The sequence below is a fragment of the Phyllobates terribilis genome, unplaced genomic scaffold (genome assembly GCF_046119375.1).
Source record: "Phyllobates terribilis strain yellow unplaced genomic scaffold, ASM4611937v1 Scaffold_12__6_contigs__length_324123572, whole genome shotgun sequence".
Lineage (NCBI taxonomy): Eukaryota > Metazoa > Chordata > Amphibia > Anura > Dendrobatidae > Phyllobates > Phyllobates terribilis.
The window spans coordinates 54,301,564-54,328,216 of NW_027362772.1; the positions used below are offsets into that span (position 1 = coordinate 54,301,564).

The 26,653-nt window shown below is 41.0% G+C and overlaps 1 protein-coding gene across 1 annotated transcript in view; it reads right to left on the bottom strand.

Annotated features, from left to right (window-relative positions):
- PLAUR (plasminogen activator, urokinase receptor) overlaps positions 1-12,109 on the bottom strand; it is a 51,484-nt gene extending 39,375 nt beyond the window's left edge. The window contains exon 1 of the mRNA XM_073655820.1: positions 11,952-12,109. Coding sequence (XP_073511921.1) covers positions 11,952-12,000 — 49 coding nt within the window. The 5' untranslated portion in view covers positions 12,001-12,109. The remainder of the gene's footprint in view (positions 1-11,951) is intronic.
- Between the last annotated feature and the right edge of the window lie 14,544 nt (positions 12,110-26,653).

Consider the following 26,653-nt stretch of genomic DNA (forward strand, 5'->3'; position numbering starts at 1 on the left):
CACATAGGAGCAGTATTATAGTAGTTATATTCTTGTACATAGGAGCAGTATTACAGTGGTTATATTCTTGTACATAGGAGCAGTATTATAGTGGTTATATTCTTGTACATAGGAGCAGTATTATAGTAGTTATATTCTTGCACATAGGAGCAGTATTATAATAGTTATATTCTTGTACATAGGAGCAGTATTACAGTGGTTATATTCTTGTACATAGGAGCAGTATTATAGTAGTTATATTCTTGTACATAGGAGCAGTATTATAGTAGTTGTATTCTTGTACATAGGGGGCAGTATTATAGCAGTTGTATTCTTGTACATAGGGGGCAGTATTATAGTAGTTATATTCTTGTACATAATAGCAGTATTATAGTGGTTATATACTTGTACATAGGAGCAGTATTATAGTAGTTATATTCTTGCACATAGGAGCAGTATTATAGTAGTTATATTCTTGTACATAGGAGCAGTATTACAGTGGTTATATTCTTGTACATAGGAGCAGTATTACAGTGGTTATATTCTTGTACATAGGGGCAGTATTATGGTAGTTATATTCTTATACATAGGGGGCAGTATTATAGTAGTTATATTCTTGTACATAGGTGGCAGTATTAGAGTAGTTATATTCTTGTACATAGGAGCAGTATTATAGTAGTTATATTCTTGCACATAGGAGCAGTATTATAGTAGTTATATTCTTGTATATAGGGGCAGTATTATAGTAGTTATATTCTTGTACATAGTAGCAGTATTATAGTAGTTATATTCTTGTACATAGGGGCAGTATTATAGTAGTTATATTCTTGTACATAGGGGGCAGTATTATAGTGGTTATATTCTTGTACATAGGAGCAGTATTATAGTAGTTATATTTTTGTATATAGGAGCAGTATTATAGTAGTTATATTCTTGTACATAGGAGCAGTATTATAGTAGTTATATTCTTGTACATAGGAGCAGTATTATAGTAGTTATATTCTTGTACATAGGAGCAGTATTATAGTAGTTATATTCTTGTACATAGGGGGCAGTATTATAGTAGTTATATTCTTGTACATAGGGGCAGTATTATAGTAGTTATATTCTTGTACATAGGGGGCAGTATTATAGTAGTTATATTCTTGTACATAGGAACAGTAATATAGTGGTTATATTCTTGTACATAGGGGCAGTATTATAGTAGTTATATTCTTGTACATAGGGGGCAGTATTATAGTGGTTATATTCTTGTACATAGGGGGCAGTATTATAGTAGTTATATTCTTGTACATAGGAGCAGTATTATAGTGGTTATATTCTTGTACATAGGGGCAGTATTATAGTAGTTATATTCTTGTACATAGGGGGCAGTATTATAGTGGTTAGATTCTTGTACATAGGAGCAGTATTATAGTGGTTATATTCTTGTACATAGGAGCAGTATTATAGTGGTTATATTCTTGTACATAGGAGCAGTATTATAGTGGTTATATTCTTGTACATAGGGGCAGCATTATAGTAGTTATATTCTTGTACATAGGGGGCAGTATTATAGTGGTTATATTCTTGTACATAGGAGCAGTATTATAGTGGTTATATTCTTGTACATAGGAACAGTATTATAGTAGTTATATTCTTGTACATAGGAGCAGTATTATAGTAGCTATATTCTTGTACATAGAAGCAGTATTATAGTAGTTATATTCTTGTACATAGGAGCAGTATTATAGTAGTTATATTCTTGCACATGGGGGGCAGTATTACAGTGGTTATATTCTTGTACTTAGGAGCAGTATTATATTGGTTATATTCTTGTACATCGGAGCAGTATTATAGTAGTTATATTCTTGTACATAGGAGCAGTATTATAGTAGTTATATTCTAGTACATAGGGGGCAGTATTATAGTAGTTATATTCTTGTACATAGGAGCAGTATTATAGTAGTTATATTCTTGTACATAGGGGACAGTATTATAGTAGTTATATTCTTGTACATAGGGGCAGTATTATAGTAGTTATATTCTTGTACATAGGGGGCAGTATTATAGTGGTTATATTCTTGTACATAGGAGCAGTATTATAGTAGTTATATTCTTGTACATAGGAGCAGTATTATAGTAGTTATATTCTTGTACATAGGGGCAGTATTATAGTAGTTATATTCTTGTACATAGAGAGCAGTATTATAATAGTTATATTCTTGTACATAGGAGCAGTATTATAGTAGTTATATTCTTGTACATAGGAGCAATATTATAGTAGTTATAGTCTTGTACGTAGGGGGCAGTATTATAGTAGTTATATTCTTGTACATAGGGGCAGTATTATAGTAGTTATATTCTTGTACATAGGGGGCAGTAGTATAGTAGTTATATTCTTGTATATAGGAGCAGTAATATACGGTTAAATTCTTGTACATAGGGGCAGTATTATAGTAGTTATATTCTTGTACATAGGGGGCAGTATTATAGTGGTTATATTCTTGTACATAGGAGCAGTATTATAGTAGTTATATTCTTGTACATAGGAGCAGTATTATAGTACTTATATTCTTGTACATAGGAGCAGTATTATAGTAGTTATATTCTTGTACATAGGGGGCAGTATTATAGTAGTTATATTCTTGTACATAGGAGCAGTATTATAGTAGTTATATTCTTGTACATAGGGGCAGTATTATAGTAGTTATATTCTTGTACATAGAGAGCAGTATTATAATAGTTATATTCTTGTACATAGGAGCAGTATTATAGTAGTTATATTCTTGTACATAGGAGCAATATTATAGTAGTTATATTCTTGTACGTAGGGGGCAGTATTATAGTAGTTATATTCTTGTACATAGGGGCAGTATTATAGTAGTTATATTCTTGTACATAGGGGGCAGTAGTATAGTAGTTATATTCTTGTATATAGGAGCAGTAATATAGTGGTTATATTCTTGTACATAGGGGCAGTATTATAGTAGTTATATTCTTGTACATAGGGGGCAGTATTATAGTGGTTATATTCTTGTACATAGGAGCAGTATTATAGTAGTTATATTCTTGTACATAGGGGGCAGTATTATAGTAGTTATATTCTTGTACATAGGAGCAGTATTATAGTAGTTATATTCTTGTACATAGGAGCAGTATTATAGTAGTTATATTCTAGTACATAGGGGGCAGTATTATAGTAGTTATATTCTTGTACATAGGAGCAGTATTATAGTAGTTATATTCTTGTACATAGGGGACAGTATTATAGTAGTTATATTCTTGTACATAGGGGCAGTATTATAGTAGTTATATTCTTGTACATAGGGGGCAGTATTATAGTGGTTATATTCTTGTACATAGGAGCAGTATTATAGTAGTTATATTCTTGTACATAGGAGCAGTATTATAGTAGTTATATTCTTGTACATAGGGGCAGTATTATAGTAGTTATATTCTTGTACATAGAGAGCAGTATTATAATAGTTATATTCTTGTACATAGGAGCAGTATTATAGTAGTTATATTCTTGTACATAGGAGCAATATTATAGTAGTTATAGTCTTGTACGTAGGGGGCAGTATTATAGTAGTTATATTCTTGTACATAGGGGCAGTATTATAGTAGTTATATTCTTGTACATAGGGGGCAGTAGTATAGTAGTTATATTCTTGTATATAGGAGCAGTAATATATGGTTATATTCTTGTACATAGGGGCAGTATTATAGTAGTTATATTCTTGTACATAGGGGGCAGTATTATAGTGGTTATATTCTTGTACATAGGAGCAGTATTATAGTAGTTATATTCTTGTACATAGGAGCAGTATTATAGTACTTATATTCTTGTACATAGGAGCAGTATTATAGTAGTTATATTCTTGTACATAGGGGGCAGTATTATAGTAGTTATATTCTTGTACATAGGGGCAGTATTATAGTAGTTATATTCTTGTACATAGGGGGCAGTATTATAGTAGTTATATTCTTGTACATAGGAGCAGTAATATAGTGGTTATATTCTTGTACATAGGGGCAGTATTATAGTGGTTATATTCTTGTACATAGGGGGCAGTATTATAGTAGTTATATTCTTGTACATAGGAGCACTATTATAGTGGTTATATTCTTGTACATAGGGGCAGTATTATAGTAGTTATATTTTTGTACATAGGGGGCAGTGTTATAGTGGTTAGATTCTTGTACATAGGAGCAGTATTATAGTGCTTATATTCTTGTACATAGGAGCAGTATTATAGTGGTTATATTCTTGTACATAGGAGCAGTATTATAGTAGTTATATTCTTGTACATAGGAGCAGTATTATAGTAGTTATATTCTTGTACATAGGGGGCAGTATTATAGTGGTTATATTCTTGTACATAGGAGCAGTATTATAGTAGTTATATTTTTGTATATAGGAGCAGTATTATAGTAGTTATATTCTTGTACATAGGAGCAGTATTATAGTAGTTATATTCTTGTACATAGGGGGCAGTATTATAGTAGTTATATTCTTGTACATGGGGCAGTATTATAGTAGTTATATTCTTGTACATAGGAGCAGTATTATAGTGGTTATATTCTTGTACATAGGGGCAGTATTATAGTAGTTATATTCTTGTACATAGGGGGCAGTATTATAGTAGTTATATTCTTGTATATAGGAGCAGTAATATAGTGGTTATATTCTTGTACATAGGGGCAGTATTATAGTAGTTATATTCTTGTACATAGGGGGCAGTATTATAGTGGTTATATTCTTGTACATAGGAGCAGTATTATAGTAGTTATATTTTTGTATATAGGAGCAGTATTATAGTAGTTATATTCTTGTACATAGGAGCAGTATTATAGTAGTTATATTCTTGTACATAGGAGCAGTATTATAGTAGTTATATTCTTGTACATAGGAGCAGTATTATAGTAGTTATATTCTTGTACATAGGGGGCAGTATTATAGTAGTTATATTCTAGTACATAGGGGCAGTATTATAGTAGTTATATTCTTGTACATAGGGGGCAGTATTATAGTAGTTATATTCTTGTACATAGGAACAGTAATATAGTGGTTATATTCTTGTACATAGGGGCAGTATTATAGTAGTTATATTCTTGTACATAGGGGGCAGTATTATAGTGGTTATATTCTTGTACATAGGGGGCAGTATTATAGTAGTTATATTCTTGTACATAGGAGCAGTATTATAGTGGTTATATTCTTGTACATAGGGGCAGTATTATAGTAGTTATATTCTTCTACATAGGGGGCAGTATTATAGTGGTTAGATTCTTGTACATAGGAGCAGTATTATAGTGGTTATATTCTTGTACATAGGAGCAGTATTATAGTGGTTATATTCTTGTACATAGGAGCAGTATTATAGTGGTTATATTCTTGTACATAGGGGCAGCATTATAGTAGTTATATTCTTGTACATAGGGGGCAGTATTATAGTGGTTATATTCTTGTACATAGGAGCAGTATTATAGTGGTTATATTCTTGTACATAGAAACAGTATTATAGTAGTTATATTCTTGTACATAGGAGCAGTATTATAGTAGCTATATTCTTGTACATAGAAGCAGTATTATAGTAGTTATATTCTTGTACATAGGAGCAGTATTATAGTAGTTATATTCTTGCACATGGGGGGCAGTATTACAGTGGTTATATTCTTGTACTTAGGAGCAGTATTATATTGGTTATATTCTTGTACATCGGAGCAGTATTATAGTAGTTATATTCTTGTACATAGGAGCAGTATTACAGTGGTTATATTCTTGCACTTAGGAGCAGTATTATAGTGGTTATATTCTTGTACATAGGAGCAGTATTATAGTAGTTATATTCTTGCACATAGGAGCAGTATTATAGTAGTTATATTCTTATACATAGGAGCAGTATTGCAGTGGTTATATTCTTGTACATAGGAGCAGTATTATAGTGGTTATATTCTTGTACATAGGAGCAGTATTATAGTAGTTATATTCTTGTACATAGGAGCAGTATTACAGTAGTTATATTCTTGTACATAGGAGCAGTATTATAGTAGTTATATTCTTGTATATAGGGGGCAGTATTATAATAGTTATATTCTTGTACATAGGAGCAGTATTATAGTAGTTATATTCTTGTACATAGGAGCAGTATTATAGTAGTTATATTCTTGTACATAGGAGCAGTATTATAGTAGTTATATTCTTGTATATAGGAGCAGTATTACAGTGGTTATATTCTTGTACATAGGAGCAGTATTATAGTGGTTATATTCTTGCACATAGGATCTGAATTATAGTAGTTATATTCTTGTACATAGGGGCAGTATTATGGTAGTTATATTCTTATACATAGGGGGCAGTATTATAGTAGTTATATTCTTGTACATAGGTGGCAGTATTAGAGTAGTTATATTCTTGTACATAGGAGCAGTATTATAGTAGTTATATTCTTGCACATAGGAGCAGTATTATAGCAGTTATATTCTTGTATATAGGGGCAGTATTATAGTAGTTATATTCTTGTACATAGGAGCAGTATTACAGTGGTTATATTCTTGTACATAGGAGCAGTATTATAGTAGTTATATTCTTGCACATAGGAGCAGTACTATAGTAGTTATATTCTTGTACATAGGAGCAGTATTACAGTGGTTATATTCTTGTACATAGGAGCAGTATTATAGTGGTTATATTCTTGTACATAGGAGCAGTATTATAGTAGTTATATTCTTGCACATAGGAGCAGTATTATAATAGTTATATTCTTGTACATAGGAGCAGTATTACAGTGGTTATATTCTTGTACATAGGAGCAGTATTATAGTAGTTATATTCTTGTACATAGGAGCAGTATTATAGTAGTTGTATTCTTGTACATAGGGGGCAGTATTATAGCAGTTGTATTCTTGTACATAGGGGGCAGTATTATAGTAGTTATATTCTTGTACATAATAGCAGTATTATAGTGGTTATATACTTGTACATAGGAGCAGTATTATAGTAGTTATATTCTTGCACATAGGAGCAGTATTATAGTAGTTATATTCTTGTACATAGGAGCAGTATTACAGTGGTTATATTCTTGTACATAGGAGCAGTATTACAGTGGTTATATTCTTGTACATAGGGGCAGTATTATGGTAGTTATATTCTTATACATAGGGGGCAGTATTATAGTAGTTATATTCTTGTACATAGGTGGCAGTATTAGAGTAGTTATATTCTTGTACATAGGAGCAGTATTATAGTAGTTATATTCTTGCACATAGGAGCAGTATTATAGTAGTTATATTCTTGTATATAGGGGCAGTATTATAGTAGTTATATTCTTGTACATAGTAGCAGTATTATAGTAGTTATATTCTTGTACATAGGGGCAGTATTATAGTAGTTATATTCTTGTACATAGGGGGCAGTATTATAGTGGTTATATTCTTGTACATAGGAGCAGTATTATAGTAGTTATATTTTTGTATATAGGAGCAGTATTATAGTAGTTATATTCTTGTACATAGGAGCAGTATTATAGTAGTTATATTCTTGTACATAGGAGCAGTATTATAGTAGTTATATTCTTGTACATAGGAGCAGTATTATAGTAGTTATATTCTTGTACATAGGGGGCAGTATTATAGTAGTTATATTCTTGTACATAGGGGCAGTATTATAGTAGTTATATTCTTGTACATAGGGGGCAGTATTATAGTAGTTATATTCTTGTACATAGGAACAGTAATATAGTGGTTATATTCTTGTACATAGGGGCAGTATTATAGTAGTTATATTCTTGTACATATGGGCAGTATTATAGTAGTTATATTCTTGTACATAGTGGGTAGTATTATAGTAGTTATATTCTTGTACATAGGAGCAGTATTACAGTGGTTATATTCTTGCACTTAGGAGCAGTATTATAGTGGTTATATTCTTGTACATAGGAGCAGTATTATAGTAGTTATATTCTTGCACATAGGAGCAGTATTATAGTAGTTATATTCTTGTACATAGGAGCAGTATTACAGTGGTTATATTCTTGTACATAGGAGCAGTATTATAGTGGTTATATTCTTGTACATAGGAGCAGTATTATAGTAGTTATATTCTTGTACATAGGAGCAGTATTACAGTAGTTATATTCTTGTACATAGGAGCAGTATTATAGTAATTATATTCTTGTATATAGGGGGCAGTATTATAATAGTTATATTCTTGTACATAGGAGCAGTATTATAGTAGTTATATTCTTGTACATAGGAGCAGTATTATAGTAGTTATATTCTTGTACATAGGAGCAGTATTATAGTAGTTATATTCTTGTATATAGGAGCAGTATTACAGTGGTTATATTCTTGTACATAGGAGCAGTATTATAGTGGTTATATTCTTGCACATAGGATCTGAATTATAGTAGTTATATTCTTGTACATAGGGGCAGTATTATGGTAGTTATATTCTTATACATAGGGGGCAGTATTATAGTAGTTATATTCTTGTACATAGGTGGCAGTATTAGAGTAGTTATATTCTTGTACATAGGAGCAGTATTATAGTAGTTATATTCTTGCACATAGGAGCAGTATTATAGCAGTTATATTCTTGTATATAGGGGCAGTATTATAGTAGTTATATTCTTGTACATAGGAGCAGTATTACAGTGGTTATATTCTTGTACATAGGAGCAGTATTATAGTAGTTATATTCTTGCACATAGGAGCAGTATTATAGTAGTTATATTCTTGTACATAGGAGCAGTATTACAGTGGTTATATTCTTGTAGATAGGAGCAGTATTATAGTGGTTATATTCTTGTACATAGGAGCAGTATTATAGTAGTTATATTCTTGCACATAGGAGCAGTATTATAATAGTTATATTCTTGTACATAGGAGCAGTATTACAGTGGTTATATTCTTGTACATAGGAGCAGTATTATAGTAGTTATATTCTTGTACATAGGAGCAGTATTATAGTAGTTGTATTCTTGTACATAGGGGGCAGTATTATAGCAGTTGTATTCTTGTACATAGGGGGCAGTATTATAGTAGTTATATTCTTGTACATAGGAGCAGTATTATAGTGGTTATATACTTGTACATAGGAGCAGTATTATAGTAGTTATATTCTTGCACATAGGAGCAGTATTATAGTAGTTATATTCTTGTACATAGGAGCAGTATTACAGTGGTTATATTCTTGTACATAGGAGCAGTATTACAGTGGTTATATTCTTGTACATAGGGGCAGTATTATGGTAGTTATATTCTTATACATAGGGGGCAGTATTATAGTAGTTATATTCTTGTACATAGGTGGCAGTATTAGAGTAGTTATATTCTTGTACATAGGAGCAGTATTATAGTAGTTATATTCTTGCACATAGGAGCAGTATTATAGTAGTTATATTCTTGTATATAGGGGCAGTATTATAGTAGTTATATTCTTGTACATAGTAGCAGTATTATAGTAGTTATATTCTTGTACATAGGAGCAGTATTATAGTAGTTATATTCTTGTACATAGGAGCAGTATTACAGTGGTTATATTCTTGTACATAGGAGCAGTATTATAGTGGTTATATTCTTGTACATAGGAGCAGTATTATAATAGTTATATTCTTGCACATAGGAGCAGTATTATAGTAGTTATATTCTTGTATATAGGAGCAGTATTACAGTGGTTATATTCTTGTACATAGGAGCAGTATTATAGTGGTTATATTCTTGTACATAGGAGCAGTATTATAGTAGTTATATTCTTGTACATAGGAGCAGTATTATAGTAGTTATATTCTTGTACATAGGAGCAGTATTACAGTGGTTATATTCTTGTACATAGGAGCAGTATTATAGTAGTTATATTCTTGTACATAGGGGCAGTATTATAGTAGTTATATTCTTGTACATAGGGGGCAGTATTATAGTAGTTATAGTCTTGTACATAGGAGCAGTATTATAGTAGTTATATTCTAGTACATAGGGGGCAGTATTATAGTAGTTATATTCTTGTACATAGGAGCAGTATTATAGTAGTTATATTCTTGTACATAGGAGCAGTATTATAGTAGTTATATTCTTGTACATAGGAGCAGTATTATAGTAGATATATTCTTATACATAGAGGGCAGTATTATAGTAGTTATATTCTTGTACATAGGGGGCAGTATTATAGTGGTTATATTCTTGTACATAGGAGCAGTATTATAATAGTTATATTCTTGCACATAGGAGCAGTATTATAGTAGTTATATTCTTGTATATAGGAGCAGTATTACAGTGGTTATATTCTTGTACATAGGTGCAGTATTATAGTGGTTATATTCTTGTACATAGGAGCAGTATTATAGTAGTTATATTCTTGTACATAGGAGCAGTATTATAGTAGTTATATTCTTGTACATAGGAGCAGTATTACAGTGGTTATATTCTTGTACATAGGAGCAGTATTATAGTAGTTATATTCTTGTACATAGGGGCAGTATTATAGTAGTTATATTCTTGTACATAGGGGGCAGTATTATAGTAGTTATAGTCTTGTACATAGGAGCAGTATTATAGTAGTTATATTCTAGTACATAGGGGGCAGTATTATAGTAGTTATATTCTTGTACATAGGAGCAGTATTATAGTAGTTATATTCTTGTACATAGGAGCAGTATTATAGTAGATATATTCTTATACATAGAGGGCAGTATTATAGTGGTTATATTCTTCCACATAGGGGCAGTATTATAGTAGTTATATTCTTGTACATAGGGGGCAGTATTATAGTGGTTAGTTATATAAGCAGTTATAGGCTTTTAAATGAACCTCCTTCTCTGCTAGAAGTTCCACCCAACTAACTAAACTGTTCTTGCAGAGTCAAGTCCAACACAAATATATAATTTTCCTATCTTGAATATTATTTTATCTTCAAAGCAAAGTTTTGCTTTTAGTCATATTTGCAGCCCGTAAATCTTGCGGTAATAAACACAGCTTTTCTAGGGATTCGCTGTATATTTTAAAGGATAAGTTTCTCTTAAAGTGATCCAGTCATCATCACATAAAACTGCAACATGGGTTTAAAATGGCAAAATAAATCCTGAGCTACCTGCATAGCAAGCCTACAGCACAGTAAACATCCGTATACCATAATTATAATACACAGTCAACCTCACACCTTGTGTTCTACATTAAATACAAATCGTGTAGTGTCTTGAGATAATTATATACCAATCTCCAAGAGGTCTATCTCGATGATCCACGACCTCAATGCAAAATCTATGAAATGGAGCTTTCCTTCTCCACCCATCAGGTAATATTCATAATACTGTTGCACTCTAGCTGTAACCCTATTTAGGATTGAAAAAGGTGTGTGAAAATGTAAATTTTATCTATTACTGGGCCACCCCAACCATTTCGTGGTGTAGGGTCATTGGGCCCCACCAGGCATTCAGCACGACCCTTGTACCCCCTCTAGTTAAATCCCAAACATCAAGTGCCATCAAGTCTTTAGTGACTTCTGGTGGACATTTGCGCTTCTTCATGACCCCACTGTCTTCTTTTTTGGGTCATCTGGCTTCTCAATGACTCAATCTTGGGTATCCTGATTCTATCCATATTAAAGAATTCAGAATTAATTAGGGGAAATTTAGGACAGTCCAGAAAAATAGCAGGCGGTGAAATGACATATCTACACTGGCAAATTAGGGTAGTCACTGCCATCAATGTAATATCGGACCCCGTACTAGATGGTCTTGGTGAGACACCGTTCAGTAAATTGCCTGGTTATCCCTGTCCTCTGTGGGTTGCCGGCAATTAGCGTGATACAACGAAACGCTGATCTATTTAATCCATCTGAGAAATTGAGAATAGGCTGGAAACCTACATCACATTAATTACACATTATTACAGAGAGAGATTTTACAGGATCGAGCGTCTTGACATTTTTGTCATTTTTAAACCACTTAAGGAATTACATCCTGTCATTCTAGATATCAGTGAGTACTTACCCAGACACAGGAGGGCGCTGTAGAGGCCAGACCTGAGAAACAGCTTCATTTTGAGATTTTTGCTGTAGTTCTAGGAAAAGATGTGACATCCACAGAGTTGATCCTAGAAATGATGCAGAATATAAACAGGTCCTACTGCTCTTGACATGGGAGGACCAGGGAGGGGTGAAAGCCAGGGCGATGGTTCTGTACTAGTGATACCTGCAAGTCAAGGCCTGATGATCCCTTTAGGGGATTAACCACATTATGGCTATACATAATGTTTATGATCACTAAACAGCTGGTTCAGCAATGGTGACTAACTCCAATATCATTAATCAATGTTGTGAAGTCTTTAAAGAGTTTATCTGGGGTTTGACAGGCCCACTGGATTATCAAAGGATCTATCCGTAGTCCAGAAGAAGACAACCCTGAGTGTTCCAGAAAAAGACAGAAGACAACCTCGAGTGGTCCTGAAAACGAAAGAAGACAACTCCAAGTGGTCCAGGAGAAGACAACCCCAAATGCTCCAGACGTAGACAGAAAAAGACAACCCCAAGTGGACAAGAATAAGACAGATAAAAAAACATAAGTGGTTCAGAAAAAGACTAAAGACAACCTCCAGTGGTCCTAACAAAAGATAGAAGAAGACAAATCCAAGTGATCCAGAAGAAGCCAACCTCAAGTGGTCCAGCTGAGGACATAAAAAGACAACCCAAGTTGTCCAGAAGAAGACTGAAAAAAACAAACAAGTGGTTTAGAAGAAGACAACCCCAAGTGGTCTAGACGCAGACAGAAAAAGACAACTCCAAGTGGTCCAGACGACGACAGAAGAAGTCTACCCCAAGTGGCCCAGAAGAAGAAAACCTCTAGTGGTCCAAAAGAAGACAACCCGAAGTGGTCCAGAAGAAAACAACCCCATTTACAAATTATTTTGAGCCAGTCATTTGCTACATTGTGGATCCCCAAAAGCAGTTCACTACCAGCTTTACCCCCCATCCCTATCCCATCAAAATAAATGGCCAATCACCATTAGAAACACTTCTCAGGGAGCCATTGAAGAATCTGAAAACATCCATAATGAATAATTTCTTATGGGATGAATTACTAATATTCTATTAGATCTTAAGATGAAATTAATCACATCATGGCATGTGACATATATATATACATCGAGTATCTGGAGCAGGCTCAGAAACTGTTGGAGTGCCCCTATGGCTGACATCTCAAAATTCATGCCACAGGTTGGGCTTCAGAGGAGACCATCATTTTAGCTATATGCTGCAATACAATGGTGTTTCAGTATATTGAACAAGTGATGAATGGACGACTCAAGATTCAAGCCTCCCAAGGGGGCTAAAAAAAACTTCTAAAAAATATAAAAATTTAACTCTAGTGCCAACTATTGGACGTAACAATCCTAAAATATTGACTCTTTAACGAGCATTGCCACATGACTTCGCTTAAAAGCCAAACCAGAATCTCAATTTGCAGACACATGTTTTGGGATGTTGTCCCTCCTCAGTGCAAAGCATAAGATCTGATTTAGCAGTATAAGAGGCCTCTGACTGGGGTCTAAGGGGTAACGTTTCACATTATGGAGTGTGACACGCCAGATATGCCAGGGTAAGGAGTTCCTTCAAATGTACAACTCATCCTTAAAAAAAAAAAAAAACTTCAATATGTAGATGGAAACAAAAAAAATTATGACTCTTGGCAGAAGGGTAAGTTAAAAAACGAAAGCCTAAAAATGAGATTTGGCCACGGTGGGAAAGAAGGGGTTAAAATGGCTCTTTATATGTCCTGTGCAGGTGGAGGGTGGACCCTCTCAAAGACATCTTCTCTCTTAGGCCCAAAAAATACAAGTCGGATTGTGGCTGCCATGAACCATCTTGAAGGTATGGAATCTGTAAATTCATCTTTGGTGAAGACAAATTGTTTTGGGGCAGTCCTGGACTCTTGGGGCAGTTGAGCATACGCACTGCCGCTCCATTTTAATGGGAATAAAAGTGTCCTGTTTTGAAGATCAGTGATGGTTCCAGCAATCGGACCCCCACCCATGTGGATAAGGTGATAAAGGGGTTGCCTAGTGAAAACAAGTTAAGAAGCCAATAGGAGGAGTTGGTGGCCACATAGGAAACCTCCAGAAAGGTCATGTTACTCATTGGTTATTTTTTTTTTTTTTATATGTCCATACTACTATAACATTTGTATACTCTTATGTGCACCTGTAGTAAACCTGTGATGCAATTTTAGATTGGGCAATGGCAAGTTGTACATGAGTCAACACACAACACCCTACATGAACTTGGCACGTACAAATAATCGGGGCGGAGGGGAGACCCGAATTTCCAACCGAAACTCTTACAAATGAAAATTCAGTATAATTACAGGAAGTTTTATATAAAATGTACTAGTATTACTAGTGTTTTTTATGCTTATAACTTTCTAGGGATTATTTTTTCTTTGGATTTATATATAGTGAATCCTGGTTAAGACAAGCAATTGAAATTCAATTTTAGGTGGTCGTCTCAAAAAGGTTTCACATAGGGGTGATCTTCTGGGGGTTGGTCTTCTCAAAGACAATGGCCAGAATACATACAGTGCTGGCCAAAAGTATTGGCACCCCTGCAATTCTGTCAGATAATACTCAGTTTCTTCCTGAAAATGATTGCAATCACAAATTCTTTGGTATTATTATCTTCATTTAATTTGCTTGCAAGGAAAAAACACAAAAGAGAATGAAGCAAAAATCAAATCATTGATCATTTCACACAAAACTCCAAAAAAGGGCCGGACAAAAGTATTGGCACACTCAGCCTAATACTTGGTTGCACAACCTTTAGCCAAAATAACTGCGAACAACCGCTTCCGGTAACCATCAATGAGTTTCTTACAATGCTCTGCTGGAATTGTAGACCATTCTTCTTTGGCAAACTGTTCCAGGTCCCTGATATTTGAAGGGTGCCTTCTCCAAACTGCCATTTTGAGATCTCTCCACGTGTGTTCTATGGGATTCAGGTCTGGACTCATTGCTGGCCACCTTAGAAGTCTCCAGTGCTTTCTCTCAAACCATTTTATAGTGCTTTTGGAAGTGTGTTTTGGGTCATTGTCCTGCTGGAAGATCCATGACCTCTGAGGGAGACCCAGCTTTCTCACACTGGGCCCTACATTATGCTGCAAAATTTGTTGGTAGTCTTCAGACTTCAAAATGCCATGCACACGGTCAAGCAGTCCAGTGCCAGAGGCAGCTAAGCAACCCCAAAACATCAGGAAACCTCCGCCATGTTTGACTGTAGGGACCGTGTTCTTTTATTTGAATGCCTCTTTTTTTTCCTGTACACTCTATGTTGATGCTTTTTCCCAAAAAGCTCTACTTTTGTCTCATCTGACCAGAGAACATTCTTCCAAAACGTTTTAGGCTTTCTCAGGTAAGTTTTTATGTCTCGGGATAAGAAGTGGGGTCTTCCTGGGTATCCTACCATACAGTCCCTTTTCATTCAGACGCCGACGGATAGTACGGGTTGACACTGTTGTGCCCTCGGACTGCAGGGCAGCTTGAACGTGTTTGGATGTTAGTAGAGGGTCTTTATCCACCATCTGCACAATCTTGCGTTGAAATCTCTCGTCAATTTTTCTTTTCCGTCCACATCTAGGGAGGTTAGCCACAGTGCCATGGGCACTTCTTGATGACACTGCGCACAGAAGACACAGGAACATTCAGGTCTTTGGAGATGGACTTGTAGCCTTGAGATTGCTCATGCTTCCTCACAATTTGGTTTCTCAAGTCCTCAGACAGTTCTTTGGTCTTCTTTCTTTTCTCCATGCTCAATGTGGTACACACAAGGACACAGGACAGAGGTTGAGTCAACTTTAATCCATGTTAAGTGGCTGCAAGTGTGATTTAGTTATTGCCAACACCTGTTAGGTGCCACAGGTAAGTCACATGATTTTTCAAACAGTGCCAATACTTTTGTCCACCCCCTTTTTTATGTTTGGTGTGGAATTATATCCAATTTGGCTTTAGGACAATTCTTTTTGTGTTTTTTTCATTGAAGACAAATTAAATGAAGAGAATAATACCAAAGAATTTGTGATTGCAATCATTTTCAGGAAGAAACTGAGTATTACCTGACAGAATTGCAGGGGTGCCAATACTTTTGGCCAGCACTGTAACATATGATGGAGGGGAAAATCTGTCACAAGAAGTCTGGTCTAGATAAGGAGGTGGTATCCTTGAAGAAGTAACTGCAACCAATCAGTGACATAGCAAACCATAAAGACCGCCTCTGAGGATTCTGTAAGGTTTTACAATGTTAGAGTACGCCTCATACGCTAATGACACTTGTGTATGATTACTAGTGTTTATGGACTTTTATAACCTCCCACAGATTCATTCACATAGTAGCGTAGGTTGAATAAAGACCTAGGTCCATCAAGTTCAACCTTCCTCCCCCAATTGTACTCCCTGCACTAACTTACTAACTTACTGGGACTAGGCCTCACAAATGTATTATTACTAGTGTTGAGCATTCCTATACTGAAATATCGGGTATCGGCCGATATTCGCGGTATCGGAATTCCGATACTTAATTCCGATACTTTTAGAATATCGTATACCGGAATCGGAAGTTCCCATAATGCAATGAGCCAGTTTCATTTTATTCAGCCAATGAGGATCCTAAGAAGTGTGGGCACATCCTGTTAGGCATGTAGGCATGTTAACTAATGGCATGGCTGTGACTGGCTGCTGAAATGATGTCATGATGCACTATAAAAGCCGCCGCCGCCATTTTGAGCTCACTCTGCTGTGAATTCAGTTAGGGATAGGATGCTGTTGTTCTGAGGGACCGTTTTAGCTACCTATTTGCTCTATTCTGCTTTACCCAAGCTACTTTATAAATCGCTGTGCCTTGCAGCGCTAGTGCACAGTTCTCTGTGCTGTTCACCGCTGTCTGCAAGGTCTCTGTGTGTGAGTGCAGCTCACCCTGTAGTGTGTGCTTCAGCCACGTCTGGTTGTAGTGCACTCAGTGTGCGTCACTGCCTCATACATTGTCCTTTTTTGCTAATTGATAATTTTTCCTGATTTCTCCTATTAGTGTGGTGGTTCCATCCGTATTCAGCTAAATTGGTTCCAAACACACTATATAGGAGTAGATAGAGAATTTTTTTTGTCTTGCAGCGCTAGTGCACAGTGCTCTGCATCTGTACTGTTCACCGCTGTCTGCAAGGTCTGGTGTGTGAGTGCAGCTCACCCTGTAGTGTGTGCTTCAGCCACGTCTGGTTGTAGTGCACTCAGTGTGTGTCACTGCCTCATACATTGTCCTTTTTTGCCAATTCATAATTTTTCCTGATATCTCCTATTAGTGTGGTGGTTCCATCCGTATTCAGCTAAATTGGTTCCAAACACACTATATAGGAGTAGATAGAGAATTTTTTTTGTCTTGCAGCGCTAGTTCACAGTGCTCTGCATCTGCACTGTTCACGCCTGTCTGCAAGGTCTGGTGTGTGAGTGCAGCTCACCCTGTAGTGTGTGCTTCAGCCACGTCTGGTTGTAGTGCGCTCAGCGTGCGTCACTGCCTCATACATTGTCCGTTTATGCTAATTGATAATTTTTCCTGATTTCTCCTATTAGTGTGGTGGTTCCATCCGTATTCAGCTACATTGATTCCAAACACACTATATAGGAGTAGATAGAGGAGCCTTTCTGCAGCATTGTGCCCTGCAGCCCCAGCCAGATTAGTATTAGCCTATTTTTTGTAGCCTCATCTATTGCATTGTAGGCTACCTTCCTGCATTGTAATAGCTACAAAAAGTTTGTGATACTATCCTTATTACATCTTTGGGCACATCCAGTGTCTTTTTGTGACAAAAAAAAACTAAATAAAGTTCACCAAACACTCCACTTTACAGTTGTGTAGGCCACATTAGCTCATATTAAAGTCTAGTCCACACTTTATTAAATTAGTGTTTCTTATACCTGTTAGCAGCTGTTCAGGAATAAGCACACTAAGCCCTTAGTACTTTTCTGCCTATCTTTATCAGTCTACCAAGATGAAGAAGGCAGGGAGTAAGGCATGTGGTCGTGGTCGTGGGCGTGGGCGTGGAGTTTCTGCAGGGAGAGGACGTGAGGATTCTGTGCCTGCAGGGAGAGGACGTGGGGATTCTGTGCATGCTGCGGGCACCCGTGACTCAACATCCCCCAGTTTTACCACGGAACAGTCCTTTATGCGCAGCTTTGTAGGAGCTAGCCGTACCCCACTGCTGCGGGAGGATCAAATTGAAGCCGTTGTCGGATGGATGGCAGCTAATGCATCGACTTCAATTAGTTCCAGATCCTCTCAGGTCCTGAGCAATGAAGAGCACCCATCTGTCTCTTCACCACCTGCCAGATTGCCCAGGCAGTCAGAGAGCCCTGGACAGGAGCCATCTCTACTTCTGTTCTCTGAATCTCTTGGCTTGGAAAGAGGGGGCCAGCCAAGCAGAATTCGTGAATTTGAAGAAGAAGTAGTATGCAGTGATGCGCAACCGTTTTGTCTCTCTGAATCTGAAGAGGCGGGTGGGCCAGTGCCTATGGTCAGCAGCACACCTCAGTACGCATCTGATGATGAGACTCAGGTGCCACTTTCTGGTGCGTACTGTGCTGTCGAGACTACCCAGGAGAAGCAGTTGTTTGAAGAGGGTGGTGTAGATGATGAGGTCCTTGACCCATCATGGCGTGAGGGACAGGAAGGTGGTGGGAGCAGCTCTGAGGAATAGAATCCCCGAACGGCCCAAAAAGGAGTGAGAGGGAGGGGGCAGACTTGGTTGCCTGTAGCCTCCACTTCGGCACCCATTAGGAGCATGGCTCTTCCAAAATCCAAAGCTGGCGCTCCCAAGATTTGCAGTGCCTGGTCCTTTTTTGACACAGTTGCAGATGACATTTGCTTTGTCAAATGCAAGCTGTGTAATCAGAAGGTGAAAAGAGGGAAAAGTGTCAGCAACCTCAATACCACAAATATGTGGAAACATGTGCGGACCAAGCATGTGGTGGAGTTACAAAAACACACTGAAGACCTAGGCCAACCTACAGCGCCACCTACCACCTCTTCAGCTCGTATTGTAGCCTCTTCCTCCAGCTCACACACAGCTGGTTCGGCTTCCTCACAGGATCGCCATGGAAGAACCTCTGGCACTGTTGTACAGAGACACAGTGTAATTCCACCCACAGCACCACTTTCCCTGTCATCCTCACACTCCCAGGCCAGTCTACAGCCATCGTTAGCACAGGCATGGGAGAAGAGGCGCCCATACTCGGCAAACCACCCCCGAGTACAGGCTCTGAATGCTGGCATTGCAAAACTACTGGCCCTTGAAATGCTATCATTCAGGCTGGTGGAGACTGACACCTTCCGTAACTTTATGGCATTGGCAGTCCCACAATACAACGTGCCCAGCCGCTTTTATTTCAGAAGGCAAGCCGTCCCTGCCCTGCAACAGCATGTGGAGGGAAAAATTAAACATGCGCTACAAAACGCCGTCAGTAGCAAGGTCCACCTGACCACCGATGCGTGGACCAGTAAGCATGGACATGGACGATACCTTTCCCTCACTGCCCATTGGGTAAATGTTGTGGAGCCGGGTACAGATCTTGAGAGTGGCGCTGTACGTGTTCTGCCAACTCCAAGGATTGCAGGAATCCAGTCTGTACACATTGACTCCTCCTCATACTCCAGTTCCTCTGAATCAGCGCTGCAGGAGCCGTCACGGTCTACCTCCACATCGACCCGTGAACGGTTACCTGTTATGATGACCGATATGAGCACAGCCGTGGCCAAACGTCAACAGGCCGTATTAATATTAATTTCTTTGGGGAATCGAAGCCACACAGCGCAGGAGCTCTGGAATGCCATCAAGCAGCAGACCGACGTGTGGTTTGTGCCAGCGAATCTCCAGCCAGGCATGGCAGTGTGTGAAAATGGCCGAAATCTGGTGGCAGCTCTGGGCCTAGGCAACCTCACTCACATTCCATGTTTGGCACATGTGCTCAACTTGGTCGTGCAGAGTTTTTTGAGGGACTATCCGGATCTTGAGGCACTGCTGCACAAGGTCCGCATAGAGTGCTCTCACTTGCGGCGTTCTAGCAACGCAAGATCGCGCATTGCAGCTCTGCAGCGCCGATTACGTCTTCCGGAACATCGCATCATATGTGACCTACAAACCAGGTGGAATTCAACGTTACATATGTTGGAGAGGTTGTGTGAGCAGCAGGCAGCAGTAATGGAGTACCAGCTGCAGCAGGCGCAAACAAGTCGCAGTGCGCGCCGTTCACACTTCACCACCACTGAGTGGGCCTCTATGAAGGACATTTGCCACGTTTGCGTGCCTTCGATTATTCCACGCGGATGGCGAGTGCAGATGATGCACTAGTCAGCATGACTATCCCCCTTATCTGCCTGCTTGAAATAACACTGCAAGCACTAAGGGAGCAGGTTTTGGGAGAGGTGGAGGATGAGGAGTCACAAATGCCATCTGCTTCTGTACAGTCTGCGCAACGTGGTTCCTCACAAAGGTCTAGGCAGGGGACACTTTGTGAGGAGGATGAGGAGGAGTCAATGGAGGAGGAAGACATCTGTCCAGAGGAGGGAGGTACACAATGCTCTAGTAGTCAGTATCTAGAGCGAGGGTGGGGTGATGCAGAGCAGGCAGAGATCACGCCTCAAGCAGGGGACAGCGTTTCTTGGCCAGTTGGCAGTCTGCAGCACATGGTTGATTTCATGCTGCAGTGCCTGAGAAACGACCGCCGCATCGCCCACATTCTCAACACGGCTGATTATTGGGTGTCCACCCTCCTAGATCCTCGCTACCGGGACAACTTACAAAGCCTCATAACACCGTTGAACCGGGAACGTAAAATGCGGGAGTACCAAGACGCACTGGTGCATTCCATCATGTTCTCCATTCCAACCAAGAGCAGTGCTGCTAGTGCTTTACAAAGCAGCTCAGTGCGTCAAGGCAGTGGAGGAAGCTCTGCACAAAGAGGGAGCAGAAGCAGCGCCTCAGCACAAGGAAAGACCAGTATGGCCCAAATGTGGCAAAGTTTTGTGTCCCCGCCGCCACAAATGTCTACACCATCACAGACGGCTCCAGTCAGCAGGAGGCAACGTTTCCGTCAGATGGTGACAGACTACATGTCTTGCCCTCTCAGTGTACTCCCAGACGGCTCTTCCCCCTTCAAGTTTTGGGTCTCTAAGCTGGATACATGGCCAGAGCTTAGCCAGTATGCATTGGAGGTGCTGGCTTGCCCTGCTGCTAGTGTATTATCGGAACGCGTCTTTAGTGCCGCAGGTGGTGTACTAACAGACAGTCGCATGCGCCTATCCTCCGATAACGTTGACCGGCTTACTTTTCTGAAAATGAACAAGGCCTGGATCTCGCATGAATTTGCCAGTCCTCTTCCAGAATAAATAATTGGTTGGCAACAGTATCCAGGTCTCCTGTTGTGTTCATATTTCTACCACCTGAACTGTAATCCCTGAGCTCCAACACCGCCAGTTGCTGCTCAGAAGTGGCATCTGCACAGTCAATGCTTGCTCCAGTGTTATTGGGGTTCAGTAACGTCAGCGGATCCCCAGCTGTGTGTCTGGCAAATTCTCCTGCTCTGTCCACATCCACTGTACTACTAATTTAAAACTAACTCCAATTATACCTCTGGCTCCTCTGTTTTTAGTATTTACCCTGGGCTCCAACACCGCTAGTTGCTGCTCAGAAGTCCCGTCTGCACAGTCAATGCTTGATCCAGTGATATTGGGGTTCAGTAACGTCAGCTGATCCCCAGCTGTGTGTCCAGCAAATTCTCCTGCTCTGTCCACATCCACTGTACTACTAATTTAAAACTTGCTCCAATGACACCTCTTGCTCCTCTGTTTTTAGTATTATCCCTGAACTCCAACACCGCCAGTTGGCGCTCAGAAGTGCCGTCTGCACAGTCAACACTTGCGGCCATGTTATTGGGGTTCAGTAACATCAGCTGTTCCCCTGCTGTGTGTACGGCAATTTCTCCTGCTCTGTCCACATTCACACTACTAGTCTACTACTGATTTTAAAGTTGCTCCAATTAGGCCTCTGGCTCCACTCTGTTTTTAGTATTTACCCTGGGTTCCAGCACCGCCAGCTGTTTCCCAGCAGTGTCTTTGGCACGGGTACTCCCTCCTACCCAGCCTGGTTCCAGCACGCCAGCTGTTTCCGGGTAGTGTCAACGTCACTTTGCCTCCAATACGTTGTCCTGTCGTGTTGTGGTCGTGTTAGCCGACTCTATGGTGCCTGCAGTTTAGGTGACTCCTATGTGGGCTGCAGGATCTGGCAATGAAGGCTGGTTCCATAGTGCCAATAGGACAAGCACCCCCTGTAGGACTGTGGGTTTCGGTAACTGCGACCGGCTCGCGGCCTTGCAACTTTTTTTTCATGGGTACCTTCTGCTACCCATCCGAGTTCCAGTACCGTCAGCTGGTTCTCGGCAGTGCCTTTGGCTTAGGTGGCTCCTTCTCGGTATCCAAGTTCCACCAACGTCTGCTGGTCCTTGGTAGTGCTTTCTGGCACAGGTACCTCCTGCTTAGTAACCGGGTTCCAGTACCGTCAGCTGGTCCTCGGTAGTTCCATTGGCTCTTGTACCTTCTGCTACCCATCCGGGTTCCAGTACCGTCAGCTGGTTCTTGGCAGTGCCTTTGGCTTAGGTGCCTCCTTCTCAGTATCCAAGTTCCACCAACGTCTGCTGGTCCTTGGTAGTGCTTTCTGGCACAGGTACCTCCTGCTTAGTAACCGAGTTCCAGTACCGTCAGCTGGTCCTCGGTAGTTCCATTGGCTCTTGTACTTTCTGCTACCCATCCGGGTTCCAGTACCGTCAGCTGGTTCTTAGCAGTGCCTTTGGCTTAGGTGCCTCCTTCTCGGTATACAAGTTCCACCAACGTCTGCTGGTCCTTGGTAGTGCTTTCTGGCACAGGTACCTCCTGCTTAGTAACCGAATTCCAGTACAGTCAGCTGGTCCTCGGTAGTTCCATTGGCTCTTGTACCTTCTGCTACCCATCCAAGTTCCAGTACCGTCAGCTGGTTCTCGGCAGTGTCTTTGGCATGGGTACTCCCTCCTGCCCAGCCTGGTTCCAGCACGCCAGCTGTTTCCGGGTAGTGTCAACATCACTTTGCCTCCAATACGTTGTCCTGTCCTGTTGTGGTCGGGTTAGCCGACTCTATGGTCCCTGCAGTTTAGGTGACTCCTATGTGGGCTGCGGAATCTGGCAATGAAGGCTGGTTCCATAGTGCCAATAGGACAAGCACCCCCTGTAGGACTGTGGGTTTCGGTAACTGTGGCCGGCTCGCGGCCTTGCAAGTTTTTTTTTCATGGGTACCTTCTGCTACCCATCCGAGTTCCAGTACCGTTAGCTGGTTCTCGGCAGTGCCTTTGGCTTAGGAGCCTCCTTCTCGGTATCCAAGTTCCACCAACGCCTGCAGGTCCTTGGTAGTGCTTTCTGGCACAGGTACCTCCTGCTTAGTAACCGAGTTCCAGTACCGTCAGCTGGTCCTTGGTAGTTCCATTGGCTCTTGTACCTTCTGCTACCCATCCGGGTTCCAGTACCGTCAGCTGGTTCTCGGCAGTGCCTTTGGCTTAGGTGCCTCCTTCTCGGTATCCAAGTTCCACCAACGTCTGCTGGTCCTTGGTAGTGCTTTCTGGCACAGGTACCTCCTGCTTAGTAACCGAGTTCCAGTACCGTCAGCTGGTCCTCGGTAGTTCCATTGGCTCTTGTACCTTCTGCTACCCATCCGAGTTCCAGTACCGTCAGCTGGTTCTCGGCAGTGTCTTTGGCACGGGTACTCCCTCCTGCCCAGCCTGGTTCCAGCACGCCAGCTGTTTCCGGGTAGTGTCAACGTCACTTTGCCTCCAATGCGTTGTCCTGTCGTGTTGTGGTCGGGTTAGCCGACTCTATGGTGCCTGCAGTTTAGGTGACTCCTATGTGGGCTGCGGGATCTGGCAATGAAAGCTGGTTCCATAGTGCCAATAGGACAAGCACCCCCTGTAGGACTGTGGGTTTCGGTAACTGCGGCCGGCTCGCGACCTTGCAACTTTTTTTTTCATGGGTACCTTCTGCTACCCATCCGAGTTCCAGTACCGTCAGCTGGTTCTCGGCAGTGCCTTTGGCTTAGCTGCCTCCTTCTCGATATCCAAGTTCCACCAACGTCTGCTGGTGCTTGGTAGTGCTTTCTGGCACAGGTACCTCCTGCTTAGTAATCGGGTTCCAGTACCGTCAGCTGGTCCTCGGTAGTTCCATTGGCTCTTGTACCTTCTGCTACCCATCCGGGTTCCAGTACCGTCAGCTCGTTCTCGGCAGTGCCTTTGGCTTAGGTGCCTCCTTCTCGGTATCCAAGTTCCACCAACGTCTGCTGGTTCTTGGTAGTGCTTTCTGGCACAGGTACCTCCTGCTTAGTAACCGAGTTCCAGTACCGTCAGCTGGTCCTCGGTAGTTCCATTGGCTCTTGTACTTTCTGCTACCCATCCGGGTTCCAGTACCGTCAGCTGGTTCTTAGCAGTGCCTTTGGCTTAGGTGCCTCCTTCTCGGTATACAAGTTCCACCAACGTCTGCTGGTCCTTGGTAGTGCTTTCTGGCACAGGTACCTCCTGCTTAGTAACCGAATTCCAGTACAGTCAGCTGGTCCTCGGTAGTTCCATTGGCTCTTGTACCTTCTGCTACCCATCCAAGTTCCTGTACCGTCAGCTGGTTCTCGGCAGTGTCTTTGGCATGGGTACTCCCTCCTGCCCAGCCTGGTTCCAGCACGCCAGCTGTTTCCGGGTAGTGTCAACATCACTTTGCCTCCAATACGTTGTCCTGTCCTGTTGTGGTCGGGTTAGCCGACTCTATGGTCCCTGCAGTTTAGGTGACTCCTATGTGGGCTGCGGAATCTGGCAATGAAGGCTGGTTCCATAGTGCCAATAGGACAAGCAACCCCTGTAGGACTGTGGGTTTTGGTAACTGTGGCCGGCTCGCGGCCTTGCAACTTTTTTTTTCATGGGTACCTTCTGCTACCCATCCGAGTTCCAGTACCGTTAGCTGGTTCTCGGCAGTGCCTTTGGCTTAGGAGCCTCCTTCTCGGTATCCAAGTTCCACCAACGCCTGCAGGTCCTAGGTAGTGCTTTCTGGCACAGGTACCTCCTGCTTAGTAACCGAGTTCCAGTACCGTCAGCTGGTCCTCGGTAGTTCCATTGGCTCTTGTACCTTCTGCTACCCATCCGGGTTCCAGTACCGTCAGCTGGTTCTCGGCAGTGCCTTTGGCTTAGGTGCCTCCTTCTCGGTATCCAAGTTCCACCAACGTCTGCTGGTCCTTGGTAGTGCTTTCTGGCACAGGTACCTCCTGCTTAGTAACCGAGTTCCAGTACCGTCAGCTGGTCCTCGGTAGTTCCATTGGCTCTTGTACCTTCTGCTACCCATCCGAGTTCCAGTACCGTCAGCTGGTTCTCGGCAGTGTCTTTGGCACGGGTACTCCCTCCTGCCCAGCCTGGTTCCAGCACGCCAGCTGTTTCCGGGTAGTGTCAACGTCACTTTGCCTCCAATGCGTTGTCCTGTCGTGTTGTGGTCGGGTTAGCCGACTCTATGGTGCCTGCAGTTTAGGTGACTCCTATGTGGACTGCGGGATCTGGCAATGAAGGCTGGTTCCATAGTGCCAATAGGACAAGCACCCCCTGTAGGACTGTAACTGCGGCCGGCTCGCGACCTTGCAACTTTTTTTTTCATGGGTACCTTCTGCTACTCATCCGAGTTCCAGTACCGTCAGCTGGTTCTCGGCAGTGCCTTTGGCTTAGCTGCCTCCTTCTCGATATCCAAGTTCCACCAACGTCTGCTGGTGCTTGGTAGTGCTTTCTGGCACAGGTACCTCCTGCTTAGTAACCGGGTTCCAGTACCGTCAGCTGGTCCTCGGTAGTTCCATTGGCTCTTGTACCTTCTGCTACCCATCCGGGTTCCAGTACCGTCAGCTCGTTCTCGGCAGTGCCTTTGGCTTAGGTGCCTCCTTCTCGGTATCCAAGTTCCACCAACGTCTGCTGGTCCTTGGTAGTGCTTTCTGGCACAGGTACCTCCTGCTTAGTAACCGAGTTCCAGTACCGTCAGCTGGTCCTCAGTAGTTCCATTGGCTCTTGTACCTCCTGCTACCCATCCGGGTTCCAGTACCGTCAGCTGGTTCTTGGCAGTTCCTCAGCCTTCTTGTACCTTCTGCTACATTTCCAAGTTCAAGCTTTTCGAAATGGTTTTTGGTAATCACTCTGGATCTCCCTGACGAGGACCCTGAAGACGAGGACCCTGAAGACCACCCCAAAGAAGACGAGGACCCCGAAGATGACGACCCTGAAGACGACGACCCTGAAGACCACCCCGAAGAAGACCAAGAAGATGACCCTGAAGAAGATGACCAAGAGGACAAAGAACAAGAAGACAACCACCAAGATACAGAAGAACAAGAGACAGAAAACCAAGAAGCAGAAGTACAAGAAGCTGCAGAACAAAAAGCGGAAGAACATTAAGCATAAGACTAAAAGTCAGAGCAAAAGATATTATCTAAATTATAAGCAGAAGAAGACTAAGCAGTGTATGGGGGTGAGTCCGTTCCTCCTCGTGGTTCCCCTGGAAAAGACCTGCTGCTGCAGGCCAAACTGAACGCGGACAAATCCTGTTGTAAATCTTTTGTGACGGGCAGAATGAAAGGTG